The 23620-nt window shown below is 34.5% G+C and overlaps 1 protein-coding gene across 1 annotated transcript in view; it reads left to right on the top strand.

The window, feature by feature from the left end:
• SNTG1 (syntrophin gamma 1) overlaps nucleotides 1-23620 on the top strand; it is a 306725-nt gene that overhangs the window by 197776 nt on the left and 85329 nt on the right. The window contains exons 8-11 of the mRNA XM_005152553.3: nucleotides 13006-13108; nucleotides 14465-14547; nucleotides 15748-15878; nucleotides 21281-21410. Coding sequence (XP_005152610.1) covers nucleotides 13006-13108; nucleotides 14465-14547; nucleotides 15748-15878; nucleotides 21281-21410 — 447 coding nt within the window. The remainder of the gene's footprint in view (nucleotides 1-13005; nucleotides 13109-14464; nucleotides 14548-15747; nucleotides 15879-21280; nucleotides 21411-23620) is intronic.

Here is a 23620-nt window from a genome sequence, read left to right as displayed (position 1 = left end):
TTCAAAATCCCCCGTGTTCTTCAGGTCATAATGTACAATTTCTGAATCACTGATTCCAGTGAGAAACATTGGTGAGAGATAACATTTGCCATAATGAATGCTAACAGATAAAATATTTAATTTAAACATCTTTCATCCTGAAAGATTATAAGGTTTTACAGACTGTATAAAGCATCTTTCCATCAATCGATAAGCTTTAGAGTAAAATGAATCCCCTGCACAACAATTTCAACAACAAATCTGTGAGACAAAGTATTATTTTCTTTTTCCAATTGAAACACTGGGAGCTTTGGAATTTGGCAATACCACAACAGTTAAATTTTTACTTTTAATTTTATGACTACAGCTTTTAATATCCCTGAAGGTATCAAACCCAAAATATCTATATCTCAACAGAAAACTGTTTTCTAAATGGGAGTACATTTTTTGGATCTTCTTTCTGTATGAAAATTTTAGGTAGTTTTGAGATGTATTTTCTCTTTATTTTCTGAATTTTTGTAGAAACTGACAGCACACAGAATATTGTAAAACCAGAACTATTCAGGTTTGAGGAGCCTAGACTTTCTAAAAGTGAAGCCTGTAGTTTGTGAATTCTTGATCCTCTGACATATTCACCTAGCAGCAATGTAACAGAATATTACAAAGCTTTTTGGTTTTTTAAATTGTTCATGTTGCAATTTTTGCTTCAGAAAACACATCCACTATATATAATAGTCTATAAATTGTGGGGTTTATAAGATTTTATAGTCTCAAATGGTAATTAACTACTGGCAAAAGTAGCTTTCCATGGGGTTATTGCCTAATTAGGAAAATAAGAAAAGATAAAGTAAGGGTTGCAATGAGATATGTAGTTTGATCATTTTGGATGAATGTATCAGATTTATGCTTAGCTTCAAAAATCATGAAGACTTCATGCTATAAACTTGTTAAACTTGTAATTCAACACATTTTCATCATTGTGCTAAAATACAAATTAGGGGTTTTTTTGTGGTTTTTTTTGTTTGTTTTTGTTTTTGAATTTTAGTTCCGTGGATTTATATGTTAATCTCTTTTCTTTCCAAAATACCTGTAAATGTCCTCCAGACAACTAATATCCAATGTGAGTACCTCCAAACTATGTTTTGCCAAGACCCTTAAAATTTAGATGTTGATGAAAATGATACTAAAACCGTTGAGGTAATATTATTTGTGAGAATTTCATGTTGCAGGATAACTATATTGGATTTCAGTCCAACAAATTATGTATGTATTTGCCTAAAAGTCTGAATTTAAGGATTTTATTAAATTGAGGGCTTTCTTTTTCACAAATATTTATGGAGAGCAAGCTAATTTTCTCAACTTCAGCTAGATGCAGTACAATTGTTCTGCCATAGAAAGTCTGCCATTGAAAGTATATTCTTATGCATTTCTCAGCTGAAAACTTTTACCACAGAGCACACTCCCTGTAGTGCTAAAATATCTTTCTCAGAGATTAGATCCATAGCTGCCAAGAATTTTAGCTCAGTTAACTGCACATATTGATCTAAAACACTACTTCAAATACAGATTTGTGCAAGAATTATTCTTTATGTCATTGTGAAGTTGATAACATTGAGAACTGAACAAACAGGAATAGGTTTGTACATTAATATTTATTCCAATTTAGAACTAAATTTTTATTTCAAACTCTTTAAGACCATTTTGTATTAATTTTTCATGAGCATTTATATGCTGGTGGTTGATTAGTGTGACTATTCATGAAAAGTAAATGTTAAGGTCATATTTGCCAACAGCAAATTTTATATTGAATATGTAAATGTGAAATTTGCCACTAGCCTTGTGGATGACCCCAGCCTTGCACTGGGATTAGCGTGAGCAAACTCTTATTCTGGACTGATCTTTCTTTTTCTCCCGCAGCCAGGGCTCTGCCTAGACAAAATATTAAAGCCATGTTTTCAACAATCTTAGGCATATCTCTCTTTATAAAAGATTTAAAAAATTAAGAATGTACTTCAAAATGCTGTATCAACTGGATGACTTTCACTCTGCAAGCACAAGGAACAGGAACACAATAGCTGACAGGTAGTTCAATAATGTATACTTATTTTGAAAATCACTAATGATCTTTTCAGAAATTGCATGCAGAAAAAACTGTACCTCTTTAGTAAATGTGTCAGATATTTCATATAGAATATAACTGTAAGAGCACTTACTCTCATAAATTTGAAGTGTGGAAGCAGTTTTAAGTAGCAGTGGATTCTTACACATTTAATAGATAAGCAGGCAGCATCATTGTTTTGTTAATGAAAACCAGGAAACTCAAACCCTTTAAGTTCATTGCTTTAACAAGAATAAAAAAGTGCAATATGAACAATTTTGAAAAGAGAGAACTCAAAATCCTTTAAAACAAATAAATTGATAGGAATCATTTCCTTCTGTCAAGGAGTGCACATCACCTGCAAAATTTGGAGACCTTAATTCCAGTTTATCTAATTTCTGTTACACTGTACTAGAAAAAAACTTTTCCACTTTCAACTTTTCTTTGATTTTTTACACTCCCTTTTTTATTTAAAATTTATTTTTTGGAAAGGTGAAATCTATCTGAAGCTTTCTAGCTTTAGCATAATGTCTTCTGGCAGAAGACAAATATCCATTCATAAAAGGATTTTTAGGGATTTTTATTCTAAGTTTAGCTTGATACTCTAGGAATCATGCAGATAAGTACGGAATTATTTTGTTTATTCTGTAAATATAGCTAATGTTGTTTTTATTTTTCTTCATGTAATGTGGATAATGTACTTAGTCTTTTTCATTATGCTGTATATTTTATGCAAGTCTTGCATAGGGGATGGAGACTTCTAAATCATTCTACTGAAGTTTTCCTGTCTAATTGCTGTGTCTATTGGTTTTGAGAGGCGATACACAGGATTTTTCTTCAATTCAGTTTATGAATTGGGAATCTGTTGTTTTCTCATAACTCATACACTATACTTACTTTTTTATAGAATAATGCATGTATTAGCATGAATTGTATGCCATAATACCTGCAACCCACAAGCAAAATGTTAATATTCTACATAAGAAATACCGATATTTTTGCCTGCTGTGCTGGTTTTCCCGTTTTGTTTATTAATAATTTCATGACTGAAGCTCTGGCCTATATCCAGCACTGAGTGTTTTTGTGGCAGATCTTATCACCAGAAGTGTCATTCCAGAATAGCCTGGGGTTTTGCAAATTACTCAATCATAATCAAAACCTTGCTTAAAAATATGTCAGGGAAATCTGTGATGGAGTGTTTAGTATGGTGTATATTATAGTATACTAGTCCATAAATAATTATTATTTTTTTTAGTCCAAAGAATGTCTGATGAAATTTTTGTTTTCATTTGAAGATGGTTTTATCCATTTTTGCTATCTGAATAACAATACCAAGTACTGGTTGGTACTCTACAGAGAATTAGTAAATTATGGTTCTGGCTTATTCTTGCTGTATTACATCATATTGGACCAAAACCCACTAAAATTGTATTTGTGTGAGTAATAAAAATAAAATTCATAAGGGTGTTGTGCTGATATGATGAGTAGGAGGAATTTCTACATATTACCTGCATATTAAAAGATGGCCTAGATTTTGCTTAAAAGTCCTTGAAATTTTATGTGATAGATCCTTGAATGTAAATGTGCAAAGTGTCTGGAGGTTGCTTGAATTCTGCAGGTACTGGCAGCTTTTTTTAAATATTCTCCTTAATATGCAGTGTAAAGTAAAAAGATATCACCACAGTCCCAGCATAGCCTACTATCACAGTTGGTTTCTGATTATTATGAAGTGCAAAAACCTTGTGACTTAAATCAGAAATTTCCTGTAGACTGGTGGGATAGCCTGTCATTCATCTGGCTGTGCACACTGGTGCACACAGGTTGCTCTGCAACCTTTTGGCCAACCTGTGTAGAAAATAGTAGATACTATTATAATGGTGTAATTTGTTCTTCCATTTCAATAGGAGTTTTGTTTTGTTTATTAAGAAGATCACACATTTTTCCCAAAGCAGCTTCAGTCAATGTTTGGTTTGATAATGTCAATGAAATTGATCCCAAAAATATCCAGTTCCTGTGTAAATTTATGAGCTATCATACCAATGAGAGGTTTACCCAAATATGGTAGAAGATGAAACATGCATGTTAATACAAATAGTTGGAAACAGAATTAGGCTTATGGATATATAATATTTGACTGATGGTTGGGTTGAGTAGTTTACCTAAATACATGGTCGTGATTTTATCCATCTCATGGACTTGTAATTTACAATTAGAAAACTATCTTAACATTTTGTGTTGTCCAAAAGAATTACAGTTTCCTATTACATATCCTTAAAAAATTGTAGAATAAATGCGGTTTAGTTTCAGCCACACTAGGAACAGGTCTACTGGTATCTCTAAGGTTTTATTAAGGCATTTGCCTCATTTCTGTTAGCCAGTTGTTTTGGAGCTCATTAAATATATAATTACAAAATATATTTTCATGAATTAGCTCGTGAAGAGAGTAGGTGCCCAGCAGCTAGATACATAATAATGTTCATAAAGTGAACAGCTGTGAGAGTTTAGAGGACTTTAAAACCATATAACTACACAGATCATTTAGTGCAGCTGAGTAATTCTAGAAAAGTAGAGCCATGCAAGGGGTAGATAAAGTGAAGACAAAGACAGGAAGTTCTGTACTCACTACATACAGATAGACTGAAAAAGCTCATGAAACTTGGGATGAGTTTGGGTTGGAGTCATCTGGTTCTTTGATTTTTTTGCGAGTTTGCATACATATTTTCTTGTTGTCATGAACTGCATGTCATATAGAGACGAATGGCTAATAAATGGTTCTTTGTGTATTTATTTCCATCTATGGACCACAGTCCCAGACCAGTAGTAGTACATGGAATATAGGTTCAAAACAGTAACAAGAACCATTGTCTGGAATTAGAATCAGTAGTCTGAAGCTCAGCTGGGATGAGCCAAACAATATAGTGATAGATCATGGTAAAAAAATGTCTTAGAGTTGGAATCTATAGAAGGAATTAACGTTTTTAATTTTTCAGAGTATGGTATGAAATGTTTCAGTTCCGGGACCTGTGGTGTCCCCTCTGACCTATGGTGAAGGAGTTCAAGGTAAGGTGTTCCCAGTTTTGATAGGCTTAACAAGTTCTAGTCTTTTCATAGTTGGTCTTTTCATGGTTAGTCTTTTCAAACTTGCTTTTCATAGTTTCATTATTGGAGCAATGGTCTTGTAATTATTTAGTATGAACTGTGATGACCACTAAGTGAAGTCTGCAGTGAAACCTAATTCAAAATTAGGGTACATGACCTAAGAATTCAAATTAAGCACTAACAGCAGTATTTTTTTAATGGGTGATATTTATTGAAGATAGTAAGATTCATGAAAGAAAAACAGGAAAATGCTGCAGACTATTAATTTCATATTTTTTCCTGTCAGGTGTTTGCTTTGATACCTTTTGCTGAGGCACTTAATATATTACTATTGAAAAGATAAACATGCAACTACACAATAATTGTGCTCTACTGCTATTCTGATTGAAAGATTATTAAACATTTTAGTTGATTATGGAGTTGATTAAACAGTTGATTATGGAGCATAAAAAAAAAATTAAAGATTTCCAGAAAGGTATTATCAGATCTTTTAGACAAAGTCACTTGTAGGTACTCTGCACCACGAGTCTTAGACTTAAAAGTTTAAAAACAGTTTTTATTTTTTTTCCAACTTGACTGAAAATACATCACTGAACTCACAATATCATCTTTTTACCTTGGAAGTGCATTGAAGAAAGAACTGAGGACTCTGTGTCCTCTGTGTGACCTATATTTGGTCCTCTGTTGCCTGAATGGATTTTATTTTTCTTTTTTGTACAAGTGAATTATATTTCCAACACTTTATTTATGAAATCAACCTTTGTCTACTATCTTCTTACACTAATTCTTGTTGCTTACATCTGATTAATTTATTAATTTCATATTAAGGGAACTGTGCAGATGTCTCTTTGTATCAGCTAATATAAATATCCTGCTTTGCCTGTAGGCTTGAAACAAGATAAATTCTATCTATTGGATACATAGTTTTCATACTAATGCCTTATACAGGAGTCATGAGGTTGTATGTTCTGGTATCTATATGTCTAAAGCTCATGAGCTTGTGAAAACAGGTAGGGCAAGGATCAATAAATGAAACCTGATATAGTTATAAGATAACTTATGTTGTTCATCTGAGAAATCATCTGATAGTCTAACTTAAAACGAGTGCTGTCACTTAGAATCTAAGTGATCAGTCTTATGGGACTTGTCAAAAATATCAAACCCTGTATATCTGTGTATGTTGCTCTGCAATGATCTTTTGTGTAGTGTCTTAGTAGCTGAAGTATTCACTGAGTAAATGTTATCTAGATTCAGCTCCTGTGTCATCTTAAGAAGCTGTAAACTTCTACCACTTTTCAGAATAATTGCTCAGTTGTAGGCTCAATAGGGAATCTTTGCTGCAACTGCTTATCTTACTGCATCCCCTTACGCTTTTTTAAAACAGTGCCAGGAATAAGATACATGCAGAAGAAGGTTCTGAATAGAAAGGTATGTCTTGTGCCCCATTCTGCCCCACATTTCCTTTTGCCTTGTTTGAGGAAGGTCCCAGTTCAAGTATGCAGTCCATTTGCATCTAAATATATAAGACTCGTTCTGGAACCAGGCAGCAAAAATTTAAAACCTACAACTATGGTAGTGTCAAACAATGGTCTGAAGTATTCATTCAGTTGCGCAGCCTGAGTAGGAACTGCTGTCATAAAATGACATTTCTAGTTTGCTCTGTACATCAGAAAGAGAAATTTTCTGAAGGAAATAAACTTTGATAGGTTTTTCTGTTTTATTTGTTAATTAACTTTCATTGTTGGTAAATACTGTGATGAATATCAGATCATAGGAATTAAAACTCCCCATACAGTCATGTGTTTTTAATACAAATATTCTATATAAACTACATGGCTTTTACTAAATAAACAGTTAATTTTTTAAATAAAAATAATTCAAGACAGTTGTGTGCTTGCATTGAACCTGCTGGCTTTGGGCTTTTATGTGATTGTACCAAAATCTACCAACTAATTTGCTAGTAGTGCACTGTATAACTGCACAGTGGCTAGGAAGGTATTTTCTGCCTTTTTTTTTTACTGTCCTCCTCCCTCCCCCTTCCCAGATGTTTATACTTAAAGGTAGTCATCGAACAACTGAATTTTCCTTTAAAGCTAAAGAGTGGAATTTGCTTCAGTTCAGAACACAGGTCTTGGAGACTATATAATCTTCTGGTTTAAATCTTTGCCACTTCATTGGTGGGTAAATTTCACTGGTAATTTAATAAGGGATTTACAGTCTTATTCAGGAAAGAATGCTTACTGAAATCAAAGGGACTTCACGCCTCAGTGCTTTCCTGAATATATTGAGACTTCAACATATGCTCAAGTGTTTTCTTGAAGTGGGACTTTAAAAGGTTTTATAAAATTAAAAGGCAATATAATTGTAGACATTATTAAAAATTCAGACTAGTGTTATTATTATGTAGAGGTTTTATTCAGCAGTATGGCACATTGCCAATAAAATTAGCTCCTTTAAATGGCCCCCTTGCAGTCATTACAGTAATTTCATGGAAACATAGACAGTGTTGCTTCAGAAACACTGGCTCTTCTAATTTTGTTGTTTCACATAGCTACTGGTTGAGACAAGCAAAACCGTTTTTTTTTTTTTTGCCTGTCTCTCTTCATTCATCAGTATCCTAACTTTATGTAGGGTTATTTGTGGTAGATGTAAATTGTTTCTTTATCTCACTGGTAGTAAATTTATGCTTTGCATAAAGAAATTTATTGGCGGTATTTAGTGTTTCTGTTTGCGTAGTTCTTTTGGCATCAACTCATTCTACATTAAATACATAAACCTGATTTCTAAAACAGCAGCAGGGATTTAATATATAGGCATAATGCTGATGGGATATTAAGACTTCAGTGTCACAGCTTCTTCCTGCTTCAGGGATGACTTCAGTAGACATTGAGCACCAACAAATCAATAGGTAGTATTGCTCACTAAATGAAATTAAAAAATAGATCTAAATCAAGTAGTAACAGCAATACTGGATAGCTTTTTATTATTTAGTGCATACAACATCTGCATCAACACATTGCTAACTACAACTACTAAAGTTAACTACTATTCATTGCTAACTACTAAAGTAAAACCCTGATATAGTAAGTTGAATTCATTGCCTGAAACCTAACATTTTGTAAAAGATCTTGAAAACATTAAAAATCTAGGGCTTTGTAGGAAATAAACCCCATACATCATGAATGGTCAGTGCAGCCTCTGGGAATCAAATAGATTATTACTTTTCAGTGGTGCAGAAAAAAAGCAGATCTTCTTAATGGTGCCTGGTCATGCATTTTCTGCAATCTGGGATGCAGTGCTTTAGAAATTTTCAGGTCAAGTACATAGACATACAGATCTCTTCCAAAGGGAGTTTTTCCATGGCTTATGGTGGGGAGATATAATCTTGCTAGATTTCGGAAGTGTTAGGTCCACTACTGAGTTTTTTTTTTTCCAGGCAAATATTCTGTGGATTTAGCACTATCTCCACCAAATTCTTCATATATGATGGGGGATCTTTTAAATATTTTTATTTTATGTAAATTTAGAACTGCCTTCTCTATTACCAGTAATGAAGGTAAGATCTCTTACTTATTTAGCTACATTTAACTCATACTGATTTTTTTAACCATTTATACACAGTGGGGATTGTATTTTAAAAGAAAGCAATTAATTGTGGACTAGTCACTTATCAAATAAACAGCTAACTTTAATGATGAAAAATGGTATTTGTATTCTACCCAATGATGGAATATTTTCTGCAAGGGATAGGATCTTTATGGAAATCAGTGGTCAGTCAGCAATTGTATGCAGTATTCCTAGTAAAATTCCTTTTTGGAAAGTCCAGACAGTTCTTTAGAATAAAAACTGGGGAAGAATAATATTAGTATGCTTTTCCCAGTGACCTGTTGTTGCTTTTAACTACTGAAAAAAATGCAGTGCCACTTCAATACTACTGTTCAACCTTCAGTGAGTCAAGATCTCCACAGTACTCTATTTTGCTCTTTAAAATGCACCTTACCTCTGAACGGGGAGAAAAAAACACCCTGAACTAAAACCCATGTTTTTTTTTCTAATTTGTGGATTAACATATTAGGAATTCAATGTAATTATATTAAAAGATGGAAGCAGACATTTCAAAATGAGAAGAAATTTGAGAGTCTTCTAAATTACATTTTTTTAAGAGAACCTCATTTTTTACATTAAGTAGAGAATAGTCTGTAACTTTTTAGTCTTATGTCATTTTTATCATGCATACAATATATGATGGTGCTGGCAAAAAGAAAAAAAAATCTGGAGTTAGTTATGCTGTTCGATCTAGCTCTAAGGTTTTCTTATAAGACAGAAAACATGCTGTAACTCTGAAAAGTATGTATAAAGGATTTAGATACTCCATTTCCATATTGTCTTTGAAAGTAACCTTCAAATATTTCTAGAATTAACACTGCCAGGAATAACAAACACATATGTTGTCAATGATAGTGCTTGATTGACAAGGTATTGGCAATGTATATACAATAAATGAGAGAGCTCTTTTCCAAGTAAGAGAGCAGGATGGCTGAGTAGATATCCATCAATTTCTTTATCTAAAAAATTATATAATGATTGACCTTGGGTTTCTTCTGTATGTTCATGGGTTACCTTCAGTTGTAGAAGGTCATTACCACTTTGCTAGTGGAATATGCTACCGATTTTCAGGACTGCACGGATATACTTGTGCAGATGAACTAGTTTTTCATGAATGTACATTTTCCAAGCCTGAGGAAACATTTCCTTTCACACAGTCGTCACTTTACTAAAATTGCTTTATAAAGTTGAGCTAAACTGATGTTAGGCAGTAAGGAAGAGAGAAAAAATAATTCATATCAGTAATCTGAATATTGGTGGAATTCCACTCATGTTTGTAAAACTCTAGAAATTCATACTGTATTCCAGACAAATTGTTTAACTCCATGTTTTCAAGTGGTTTGGGGTGGGTTTTTTTTTCTCATAGACATAACCCTCCATGACAATTTGTCACATTACTTTGGGCTGTTATATTTTTTTTTGTAAAAGATAGCAATATTCCATTTATGAACAAGAGTTCTCGTATACCACTAAAAATATTCCTCACTAAAAGCAGATTTCCTATTGTATCTTGTTCTCTTTCTGCACAGAGGAATGGCGGTATGGCATGATGTACATGCTGAATGAGAACACAAAGTGAATGATTCCTAAAAGACATATTTGATTTCAAGCAGTTCAGTAATTATTAATTTCTTACATAAAATAAAAACAAGAAATATAAAACAACAGTAAAGCTTTTAACTGAAAGCTACAAAAAGACAATTTAATTAACAATCCCGTTTTCTTCAGCTAGCCTTATTTAACACAATGTCTTTGCCAATGACTAGGAAGTAAGTGAAATGGAATTGATAGCTCACCTCCTCTTTGTTGTAATTATTACCTAGTAGGTTTTTAATCTTTTATATCTCTTTAGTCTTTATTCTGCATGTCAAAATGGATTATATGCTTCATAAACTTGAAAATGCACTTCATTGAAATAAGTTTTGCTAATATCAACTAAAATACGTACCAACTTAAATTCTTCATCCTATGAGATAAAGAGGTGTGAGAGAGAGACGTGTGGGAAAAAAGGTCACATTAGACTACTTATGGCAACTTCTAGCCTTTACAGGACAATATGTTGTCAAATGAAATCTTACATGTTTGTGGCTTATTTTACTCTTAGAAGATTAAAGATTCAGGGGCAGAGTTTACTGTCTCAGCTTCTTTCGCAGATGACATCCACTTCTGAGGTATCTTAAAAGATGACTTCATAAATTAAAGTTGTAAATGCTGTAAATTTTCCACTTATTTCTTCCCCATTCCTGAGTGAAAATAAATAATTTTTAAAAGTTTGGGGTAGTTATAGTGTTCCTGCAGTTTGTCTATCCACATTTGTCTATCCACATTTGTCTATCCACACATCCATATCCTTTCAATAGAGCATATATGCCTGTAAGTTTCTGCTTTGGCTATGACTACTCTGAACTGTGTGACTGTTACATAGTGAGGAGAAGGATGAATTTTCTGTGAAAGCTGAGAATGCAATACGGTTTCTCTGGTGGAATTCAGGACTTTGCAGTCTTGATCTACTGTTCTGCAGATTTCAAGTCATCTTCTTTCTATGAAATATGTGCACTTAGGAATTCTAAAGTATAAACCACACCAGAACTGGGAAGTGCTCATCAAAGAGGCTCTTGTTAGAGATTAAGTTTTTGGCATATACTTTAAGTTAATGAATTTTTTTTTTTGCTGTATGTTTGTTTACTTGCACACATATGTATAAATACAAACTACATTGCAGACTGTGCCATGGCAACCACTATGCTTTTTTAAACAATAGAAAGCCTAAACATTTCAGAATGTATTTCAGATACTGGGTCCAATATTCTGTCACCATATTGTTACCCCTCTGTAGCAACCAGTGTGGAGGAGGAAGTATTGTGCTTGCATGTTTAAAGGCAAAGTTGACATTTTTTCTTGAAGAATTTATTTAACTTAATGTAATGCAGTGATTCCATGTGTAAGCATCAAACCATTTAGTTATATGCATAAATACATACCTAATGTATAGTTATATACATTTATAACTAAATCTGTAGGATAGGTTGTTGCTAGGAATAGCTTAAAGAGTAGAAATCCTCCATAAATTATTTACAAAGCTTTCTCACAAGCAGCATCATCACAGAATGATTACCTGTGTGTTACCCAGCTACTATGAAAACACAATAGAAAGGGAGCAGATCTATGCTACATTAAAACATTAATCTAATATGTCACTGTGTAGCTGGCTCTATGCACAGTACAAGCACAGTCACACAGATAGAGACATGGTTCTGTCTTCATAAGCCCAAGTTAAATCAGCCCTTGAAGAGTTTTGAAGTTATACAGCCAGAACAGAAAATGGTTGTTCTGTGAATCAGAGTTGTGTGACCTGATGCTTCTTGGCTCACATGTTATAAACTGATGCAAATATTATTCCTTCACTGTAAGTATAGCATTTTTGCTTAGTTGCTGTTGTGCCTCCTTTGTGCCACTCTGGAGAAGTGCCTGGGGTTCCCTGTCGTATGTCTTGAGGGATCTATCAGCTGTAGCACACAAAAGCTAAAGGCATGAACAAGAGCTGCAGGATCAATTGTGGGAGAGTACAGGAGGGCTAAAAGCAGTCACAGGTGGATAGGTGATTTATGCATTCCTGTGTCCAAAATGCACACCGCCCTTTGGCAAAAACCAAGCTTGTGCTTATCTAATACTTAAGGCTTAAAATAGGTACTTTTCCTCTGTGGCTGTAAGGAAGATTAGGTCTGTGATCTGTGCTAGAGCGCTTCAACTAAATTGAACTCTGGCTGTTGGAAAGACTTAATCAGAGGATTATGGCACAACTGTGGAAACTACTGCTATTGTTTTGGTTGGGGACTTACAAGACAACCTGGGGGGAGGGGTGGTGTGTGTTTTTAATTATTTTTATACATACAAGCTAGTGTGGCTGATGCTAGATCTGAAAGAAGGAGGTGCACAGCTGAACAGTTTCAGGGAGCAAGTTATGCAATAGTGCAAAACCCAGTGCTACTGTAGGAGGCAAGTGGCCCCCCACTGCTCCACTACCTGCATGTGTGTCTAGAAGCTGAACTGACAAGTATATAGCAAAATTTAAATCTTGCTTTCTTTTTTTAAAAAAATGTCAGTGTAATAAATGGCTAAGCAGTTATGTTCTGGTATGTGAAAGCTATGTGGCACTGCTTGCATTTGGTGATGAATTTTGGTCATACATATTTCATGGTGCCCTATCTGTATTTCTCTTCCAGGTTCAGGTCCTTCGCAATGCAGGGGAAGAAGTGACCCTAACTGTGTCCTTTCTGAAAAGAGCGCCTGCTTTTCTCAAACTGCCACTGAATGAAGATTGTGCATGTAAGCCTTTATTAATTAGCCAAAAGAAAACTCAATTCAGTGTTCATGAATGCTTGCATCTTACAAAACTACTCTGCATTGAGGGTGATTTACAGAAGGTTTTTTGGTCAGCATTACTGCCTGAATATGAGCTGCTCATATTGCCAGGTCCTGTAGTCACATTCACCTCCAGCAAAAAATTGCTATCTTTGCTTGAAAAACAAATCACACGGCGTTTGACTGGTGTGAATCAGCAGAGTTCCAGGTAAAACAATGGAATTACATTAGTTTACAGTATGATACAGAGACATTTTAGTCTGAGGGAATTATGTCTTGTAAATGTGACAGTGAGATTGTGCTTGTATGTTTAGATGGCTTAACTTTCCCATTTAAAATTCAGAGGCTTTAGTGGAGGTGTCTGTCTACCTAAGAATAAATCACTCTGGGATGATTAGTATTTTGTTTAAGTCCAACTTAGTTTTAGTCAACTAGCCCCATGAGAGACATATGGAGACAGCTGTCTTCCTTTAATTATATTAAATTGTAAGTGTGGGTGCATAATTATAGACAATTGGAGCATATCCAAGCATATTTATGTCAACCTGTGCCTTTTGTCACCACTGTTTTCCTTCTGCTTCTTGCTCCTAATAGGGTAAAATGAATTGCTTAATTTTTAAGCAGTAAAACAACAGATATTTTGTTTCAATACTTTCAAGATTTTTAGTAGTAATTAAATAGTCAATTAATAAATGATATTTTATACAATCATTTGTCAAAATACTCTCTTTATCTTTCACATGTGTATTAAAATTTAGTGGGACAAGAAAAAATTTAGAACACCATAAACTTACATAACAGTACATTTGTTCCTTTTATGAAAGGTTGTGGTACCACAGAGTACCCAGAGTAGTGCACAGAAACATGCATTTACATCAATCCTATCATGTTATTTTGGGGCTTTAGCATATAGTTTCCTAAAATGTTACAAGGAGAGTTAGAACTGTAAACATCATCAAGATTAACAAAAGCATTGTCATTAGTTCCTTCAAGTGAAAACCGAGTAAGGGGGTACACACTTCCCTTTTATTATCAAATTTGCAAAAACCATTGAGGTGGGGTTTTTTTCTTGCTAAACAGACTATGAACTCTCTTAAGCAGGGCACCAGGAGAGGTGTTTTTGAGCTTCTCTACTTAGCTGATGAAAGCTATCCAAGCAAACCAGAGGACTGATACCAGCTGAATGGAGAAAGTATATGAATGTTAGCTATGACAAATCTAATGGGGGCAGGGTATATACACACATACAGACATACACAAATTTGAATTCTAGCATTATAAATTAATTAAGACTTTTTTGTCAATTCATGTTTGTATTAGGTGCCCCCAGCGACCAAAGCAGTGGCACATCCTCTCCCCTGTGTGACAGTGGTTTGCATCTCAACTACCACCCCAACAACACGGTAAGAGCATTATTTTTTTTTTTTTTTTTGTAGTGGAATTGAATAGGAAATTATTTATACTATAATACCAAAGTGGAAGTACCTAACAAATGACAACAACATGAGAGGAGCTCAAGTTAACATTGGAGATAGACAGTTCCATAGAGGGTGAAAGAAGTTGCCAGACATTATGGCTGGGAATTTAACTATGACAAATCATATCAGCTGAGATTGTGCCTTGATAGGTATGATTACTATTTTTATCTGGGCAGTAGGGATTTTGCAGAATTTTTTTTCTTCTGGATTATTTCCACAGCATAGGAATTAAAATTATAAAACTAAAAAATATCTATTTAAAGAAAGGCAGAATGTTTTTTTTCAGGATAGTTTTCTATATTAGGTGCATGGTTTTGCCGATTTTTAAGTTCAGAGTGTTTTGCTTCTAGTAATTTACACTTAAAATCTCGCTAAAGAATGATGGCATTCTAAAGCAAAGTCTCTCTAGGATGAAATGCTACAGATGCCTGATCAGATTTTTATTAAAAGATGCCTTTGGAGTGCAATGAAGGGCTTTAAACAATTTTCTTAGCCAGGAAATACAAAATTTCCATCATTTTATATAGTTCTTAAGGGGATTTTGCTGTGCATTTGTCTTTATGATAGGTGAAAACATATGTAATATCTTGTGTAAATAGGTAAAGCATGTAATTTTGACTAAACAATTTTCATTACATGTTAAATGCCCTGAACAATTACCAGGTTTTGAGGTGATTCGTTAAAATAGACAGGCATGTAAATGTCTACAGGGCTGCAGGGAACAACTGAATTATGGTTGTATAATGAATAATTTAGAGATCACCTTTATTCAGGGCACAAATATAAGGCTAGTAGCTGATGATGAGATACATAGTAAATCTTCACTTTTATTCATAACTAGTCATTTAAAAAAGAGGACACAGTCTGTTTTCACTAGGATTTTAGAATACTGTTCCTCACACTTCATCTAAGCATATTGATGTTGAGGTTTATACATATTTATTTTATTTGTGAGAAGTTCAGAATGTCTCCAGTACTTGCTAAAACTGATGCCAAATGGTCTGGGGAAAGCGGAACACTGCCAAATGAAATATAAAGTCTCTGAAGTCTATCTCTCTCTTTTCAAATCTGCTGAGTACTTATAATGAAGCCCAAAATTGATAAGGACCTTTTAATTTTTTTCAGGATACATTATCATGTTCTTCATGGCCAGCATCCCCAGGACTTAGGTGGGAAAAAAGGTGGTGTGATCTCCGATTAATTCCACTTCTTCATTCACGATTTTCCCAGTACCTTCCAGGATCAGATTTGTGCAGGTAAAGAAGTTGAAACAACTTGACTTCTTGGTTGACATATAAAAGCTATAGGGAATTGCCTTGTTAGAGGAATGGCATTATTAATTCTGCCACAGCTGTCAGAGACATGAAATATTGGAGCTTTCATAAAGGTCTGTTTAGGTACACTTTCACCCATATTCTGCTTTGACATCAGCCAGAAGGAGGGGAGGAGATGTTATCTTCCCACTTGCACCTAGTTGTCAAGACCATTACTCAGTTTGAGATTGCACACATAGATCATCATATTTAATAACTGCAAATGCTCCTGTTCTGGAAAGTTTCTTTCTTAACTGTTGTTTTTTAATACCTTTGGTTTTACAATGTACTGAGCTCATTTTTTTTTAGGCTTGTTTTTCCTCATTGACCTCTGCAATGCAATTTTATTTTTAAAATTTACTTCTTTCCGTTTGTGTTAAATATTTTGCCTGATAACTTCATTGGGTGAAATAATCCTGTTTTTGGGAGCAGCAAGGACTGGCTGCCCCATGGAGAAGGTGAGCCAAGAGCTGACAAGGCTGGACAAGGCAGTGTCCATACAGACAAGGGCCCTGTCCCACTTCCCTCAGTGGAGGAGCAGAGCAAGCCTAGGAGTGGTCTTCAGATGAGTCCATCATGGCAAGGTAGGGCCCAGGCCAGGCTGGAAATTCAGCCTACATGCCATGTCTGAACCAGTGGGATACATGAACAGATGCAGGCATACGTGAAACCAAACTCAGGCAAGGACCAAAGGCAAAAAACCTGAGCTGATAAGTAGCTCCCAAGTGAGTAGGGCCCCCTACTCAAGCTGTTACACAGCAGCCTGAGCCCACATCTCACAGCCACATCATTGCGGAATTAGCCTCAGACACAGGCTGTTGCTCCCTCAGGAGGGGGAAGAGGGTGCACTCTGGGCCCTGACTCTTGTATCAGTGGAAATGCTAAATAATCATTCTTGACTTATGTTCTCATAAATTCAGATTATTGTTTCTGTCTCTAAAATTTAAAGGATCACTGTTGTTATTTATTTCTAGGGAAACCTCTTCATAGATCTGAGTATCCTTCTTATTCTCTGTTTCATAATTCTAATATATTTTCTATATGGCAAAGTGATCAGGACTGCAAAGAGGGTTTCTCCTGGTTTATATTAAGACATAATGTTGTTTTGCATAGTTTTTCTCTGTTCTTATCTAATACTTTGTAATAGCCTATTACCTTTGACGGTTACTGAGCACTAAGGTGGTGTTTTTCAAAGAAATGTTTGCTGTAACTCTTGCATTTCTTTCATCAATGTTTATAGCTACAGTAGAGTCCTTTGTTCCTTACATATAGCTAAGGTTATTTTTTTCCCGTATGTGTTACTTTACATTTGTTAATATCTAATTTCATTGCCATTTTGTCTCCCAGTCACTGGGAAAGCTGTGCAAAGCTCATAGTCAGGTTCACAAATATGGCATCACTCTGATGGATGCCAGGTGCCCACCAAGCTGCTTTATCACTCCCCAACTCAGCAGAACACAGGGAAAGAAGGGTGATTGAAAAAACCTTGGGTCAAGATAAAGGCAGTTTAATAAAGCAAAACCTGCACACAGAAACAAACAAAATATTTATCATTTATTTCGATCAGCAGGTGATGTCCTGCCACTTCCAGGAAGTAGTGTTTCAGTGCACATAGTGGTTAAACTTGTTGAAAGTTTTAAATATCTAGGTATTTTATGTATATATAAGAATGAAATTGTAATACAAAAAAAAAAATCAATGAGTTACAGCATGTAAGTCGTTAACTGGAGTACAGCTGTATACAGTTATAGAGCATTTGTCTCTATTACTACTACTTCTAACTAATCAGAAACATTAACTCCTAAAATAAGCACAAAAGACTTAACTTGTGAAGCTGTGAACCCTTACTAATTGAAATAAACTCTGAGTTTCCCATGTAGCCTTCATGTCTTCCAGCTTTGATGTGTGAGTCTGGGAAGAATAGTGTGTTATGCTATACCCTAGTGGCACATCAGGCACTAGCAGTTTAAAATTTCCTGTTCTTTAAGGCAAACACATGAAAAATTATCAAATTAATACAGAAAAACTTTGTTACTATTTCTGGAAAGACTGTTTAATGGAAGAGCCTTCCCGATATCTTTTCTCTGTTTCCTGTTTCCATGCTCACCCTTTCATGTGTTTCTATGAGTCCTACAGTCAACTGTTACCATCTACCCCAGGGGGGGTTAATGAACCCCACCCCTGAAACTGGGAGAAGAGGAGTGTTCTTCAACCTCAGTTTCGGGTTTGCATAGCTTTAATTTTACCGTTTCTTATTAGAGCATGCTTCCTTCTTATTCATTCTCACAAACATTTGGAAGTTGGACAAAACCTTCCCATAGCCTCAGTTGATTCCAAGGGGTGTTGTTTCTTAGAACTACCTAGGTCAGACAGCATTTTCCTATTCACAGAGCTGAAATTAAAGCAGTTTAGGGAACAGTTGTTTTATCAGTAGATAATTCTGAAGCTTAAAGTAGCCTGCAGGTTTTGACTAGTAATAACAAAATCATATTTACTTGACTCCATGATCCTTTTCCTCATTAATAACAGTAGCAAGCTCAGGGAGGTGTAAACCAAAGGCTACAACGGTGTGTTGGCTGAACTGAAAGGGAACAGATTGTATCCACCATGGAAACAGGAGGGTTTTTATTAAATTCTGTGAAAACCTTTAGCTCAATGCTTAACAGTGGTTGAAATAATTAAGAGCATGAAGCATAAGTGGCCCAAAATTGTGACAGTCAAATCTTAGATCTGTTCTGCTGTATGCTTCAGATAAGATATTAAATTGAATAGAACTACTGACATAGAAAATTAGAGCATACTCAGCTGTCATAGTTCTAGGGTTTTAAAATTCAGTCTTCTGAGCTTAAAGTGCACATTATAGAACTTATACTTTACAGAGAAAGATTTTAGGTAGTAATGATATTCCTGAGATTTGGATTTCCAGAAAATAAATTTTGAAGTATATTCATACAAAACAAAATACCTAAATCATACTTAAACCCTGAATAACTATTCTGATAATTTTTTCTCCTTGTGTCCTTGTATGCTGTCTAACAGGAGGAAGTAAGAGTACTTAAAGAAAAAAAAAATAGTATAAATATAAGAAAGGGAGTGGGCTTTCCTTAAAAAAAAAACATAAACCAAACATTTTAGGTTGCTATCAAGAAGTTAATAAGGGTGTTTTAAATTACTGGAATATTTTAAATGTGTCATGATAGAAAGGTAGATAAGTTTTAAAACAGACTGCTATATAGAACAACATTAATGATAGGATATTGAAAATTAGAAAGCAACATGAAATGGAAGCTAATTCATTAAATTTTCTGTAGTTACTATTTACAAAGCTGTTTTCACTATAAAAAGCCTAATAACATTTAAATTTCAGAGTTTGTCTGTGCTTATCAATACTCTGGCAAGAACACTCTGGATAATTATTTTTTTTATGTGCATAGATCAAATACCTAGGGACCAGTAGGAACAGTTTGATGCCCTGAAATGCATCAGATTCAATGGGTATAGTGTGGAGGAAATTTGTTCATCAGGATTGAACCTAGAACAGGGTTTCTTTGCTCTTGCAAGTTAGTGTCACACATTAATAGGTTACTTGGATTCCTACTTTGCTTTACAATAGACTGAGTAGAAAGAAGGGGAGTCCTGAAATTAATGTTGTTTTTCTTGAAAGAGTTCATCAACAAATTTGAGCATCATGCTATGTTCTTCATGTAAGGACTTACTTAGAATTTTATTCTTGAAAAAAATACCATTTATATTTATAGCCATTTAAAATAAGGATATAACAAATGCTTTGATTAAGCCTTTCTCAAAAATTTTATCTGACATAAGTACATGTCCATGTCTATTACGTGACCACTGAGAGCTGCTTCTTTCAATGACTGATTTCCATATGAGTCATTGAAACAAGTAGGTCTCAATTTGTACCTTTGGGAATTTTCTGAGAAATAACTACCCATGTGAAAAGGCAACTAAATTGAAAAGTTAGCTGACGGATTTAGATAAATCACTGGTCTCTGCATGATAATGTTAGCATATGTAAGTCTAATCCTCCTGCAAGAGCTAGTTCTCATGATGAAAATCTCAAAGCAATTTGGTGGCTCTAGTTCATTTTTAATGCTTCTCCTGACCAAAAGATAAGCCTGTACTTGACATGGATGCAGCAAAGAGCTTTATGGTAGAGATAGCTATTAGCTGTACATTTTATACAAATAGAATATAATTTCAAAAATCAGAAAAAAGCCCAGCAAACTTTGCTGAATGGATATCTGTCTTGGGATTTCAGAAACTGTCATAAGTGACACTCAGTTTTACCCTGAAGATAATGCTCACTTTGCTTGAGCCATTCGTAAAGAATCTGAACTACGTACTTCATTTTAAACCATTAATTGATCATTAGCAAGTAGGTTTGTAGTAGTGTGCTAGAGGTAGAACTTGGTATTTTCTGTATGTTTAGTATCTTACTCTGGGATATGGATTAGTACTGAAGTTTTTTGGTTCTGAAGCCAGATACCTGTGAGCCTTCCAAAGGCTGTTATCCAAGAAGCCTATTTACTGAAGAAATTAGGACTGCTACTCCTTTAATGTCTGAAAGTTTTCTCTCATTCTGTAATTGCTCAGCACTCAGCTGTGGAAAGTCAGTCTATAAGGCATGATAAATTATTGCATACATGCCCAGATTGGTGCTGGGGTATAAGCACCTGTGTCAACTGCTTTTGTCGTTGAATGTCTCTTGGCATTTCAGTGTATTTTGGTAATGATCCTATATTCAGAAATGCAATTGGAAAAGTCATGAATGCAACCTGATTCTACCGCTTTTCTATCAGTAGTTTAGAAAAAGAACAAAATTCTATAACCAATAGCAGCCAACAAGGTGTGTCCAGACAGTAACCTTACTGTATTTAAACAATGTATTAGAAAATGAAACAAAAGATGTTGAGAAAAAGGTACCGGTAATTGCTGAATTTTGCAAATCGTTGTCTAGAGTGTCGAATGTGTACTTTCCTCTCTCTGTGGTCTGCAGTATTAAAGTATTAACTTTTTGGCATGTGTCGGCTATTTTACTTGTTTGTCCTCTGAAGTCATGCAGTGTTGGTCAAGGTTCTGTGGATCTAGTCCATGGAATTTTTTTATAGCTTCATGGAACCTTAATATAGACTGAGGTGACCTTTTAGCATGATCATTTTAATATGTCAGGTATTTATAAAACAGAAAAACCAGCAATTTATCAGTGTTCAGTGGCTGACCTTCGTTGTAATTGAAAGAAAGGCATTTCTACAAGCATTGTTAAGATGATATGCTAGAACAGATGAAATTTTCTTCTGACCTAATCTATTATGATATGTCTATAGGCAAAATGCATTCCAAGTAATTGCTGTGGATGGGGTTTGCAGTGGAATAATTCAGTGTCTCTCTGCTGAAGACTGTATTGACTGGCTACAAGCAATAGCAAGTAACATTTCCAACCTCACAAAGCACAATGTAAGTATGGATTCAAGTAAGCCAGAAGGTTTCCCAATCATACTTGATCATAACTGTCATAAAAGCCTAATGGGTTCACACACAGAATTATCTACATATAAACAGTGCTTGAGGCTGTCTAAGAGAAGTCAACTCAAGTTTGTCATCAAATCAGACTTTGTGAGAAACCATTGAATGGGAAAATATTCTTCCCTAAAGTCATATAGTTCACTTTATCACTATCAGAGTTATTCACTTCTTAGCAATACCAGCTAGGATTAGAAACAAAGACCAGACACACAGGAGAAAGTCAGGTGTAATGGGTAAGCACATATAAAAAAAAATCTCTACTTTCTTGATAGTTTGAGAAAGCACATCTGTATAAAGACTGGTATAATCAGATCTGAATTAGATGTTAGGTCTGTTTAGTTATTGTTTAACACAAGGAGAATGGCAAGGTGCTTCTGTGTTATAGACACAGATGTTCATTATCAGTAAAGGTTAAATGCATCTGTGACTCATGCAGTGTGCTCTTATGATCTGATCTTGTTGGATAGGTGTCTCCTTTTATTGAAGCAAGAATAAATGCTACACAAAAGTTTTACCAGACTACTGGTAAGTTCAATTGAAAGGTCTTTTGAAACTGCCTAGGATGTGTTTTGTATTTGATAAATGACATGTAGTTTTTCCTGTAGAAGGCTATATGATATCTTTCCTGATTTTCCTCAAAAAGTACAGAACACATGGGTAATTCCATTATTTTGAAATGAGTTATAACAAGGAAGCCTAGAGAATTTAATTTACATTCTCTCAGATTTCCTTAAATCTGCTTTAGACTCCCAAACCTGCCTCTGAATTTGCTTTTGTTTCAAATACAGTGAAAGCATTGAAGGAAGTTATATTTCTTGGAGATTTATATTCAAAATGCAAAACCATGTTCCATCTGGCAACAATATGTAAAAGTCATTGTATTATAAAAACGTGACAGACATGAATTCATCCACCATCTGCAAGCTTCCATGCAGTACAAGCCAACTTTATGGCTATTTATTCATACTTACAGATCTGTTGCTGTAGAGAACCTTTCTTGTCTCAGTAAGCTTCCTGGCAATTAAGGGTGCTGTTTTTCTCTCTTTTCATCTTTATTTCAGACTATTAATGTTTTTTGCTACCTAAAACAGTGTATTTGTTTACTTACAACGATACATTGATGCACCTAAATTTTACTTGGTAACGCTTTATGTAGCTCTGATGAGACTATAATTATAGTTGCTTGGTGTAGTTTAAATTTTGATAATGCGCTGTTGTTATATAATGTATTTTCAGTGGTTTAAAAATGAAGAGAGTTTATAATTCTATACTAGTTTCCATAAAATACAGAAACAATGTATTTGACTCTATGAGAAGATGAAAATAGCAAATGATACAACTACTATGCCAATCTTCATATTTGCTTTATCCCAGAGACATACTGTAAAGTACTCTGTGAGAGTTAAGGCTTATGACAGTTATCCATTAATCTATTTTTAAAACTGCCCTAATTGTTCATAGCCCATATGAATTTATGGAGACCAATGAGACTCTCTTTTCTGTAACATACTTTATTTTAAATTGTCAGTTGTCAGAAAGAATTATTTATTTGACAGCATATGTGATAAGTGAATGTAAGAAACATTAGGCACACAGAGTGGAAAAACCCAAACTGTTGCTCAGAACAATGATTAGATGTGATTAGAGGTCCCCATATTTTCTTTCTTTACAAGATGGTTATTGACATACACATACTGTTGATGTTAGTGTTTTTCCTTTAAGAGAGGCATTTACTCACAGTCTCCCTTACTGTGTCATCCAGTACCAAAAAAACAAAGAGAGCATAGGACTTTATTTGAACTTTTGAACAACTTGACTGATTTTTAGTTTCAATCAACTTCTTATTTCTGTCTAGAGGTTATGAAAAACAATTTGTTTAATTTAATCACCATTTAGCTGATGAAAATGTTAACTTTCATGCTCTTTCTCACGTCTTTCTTTTGAGAAAGAAAGAAGCAGATGAAAACAAGACTATAAAAACTAAATTGTTTCTGAAAGCATTTCCTTTACCAGTGTATCAAGTTTGGGCTGTGTAGATTTGGGTGGAATTTATGTTGCCTAACTTTAGATGTCTTAAAGCAGAATGTCCAAAGAGTGATCTGTATGATTTAATTTTAACATCTCTATTATGACGAGATTAA

The sequence above is a fragment of the Melopsittacus undulatus genome, chromosome 1 (genome assembly GCF_012275295.1).
Source record: "Melopsittacus undulatus isolate bMelUnd1 chromosome 1, bMelUnd1.mat.Z, whole genome shotgun sequence".
Taxonomy (NCBI): domain Eukaryota; kingdom Metazoa; phylum Chordata; class Aves; order Psittaciformes; family Psittaculidae; genus Melopsittacus; species Melopsittacus undulatus.
Note: the sequence above shows the minus strand (reverse complement) of the source record. Positions and strands in the feature narration are given on the sequence as shown.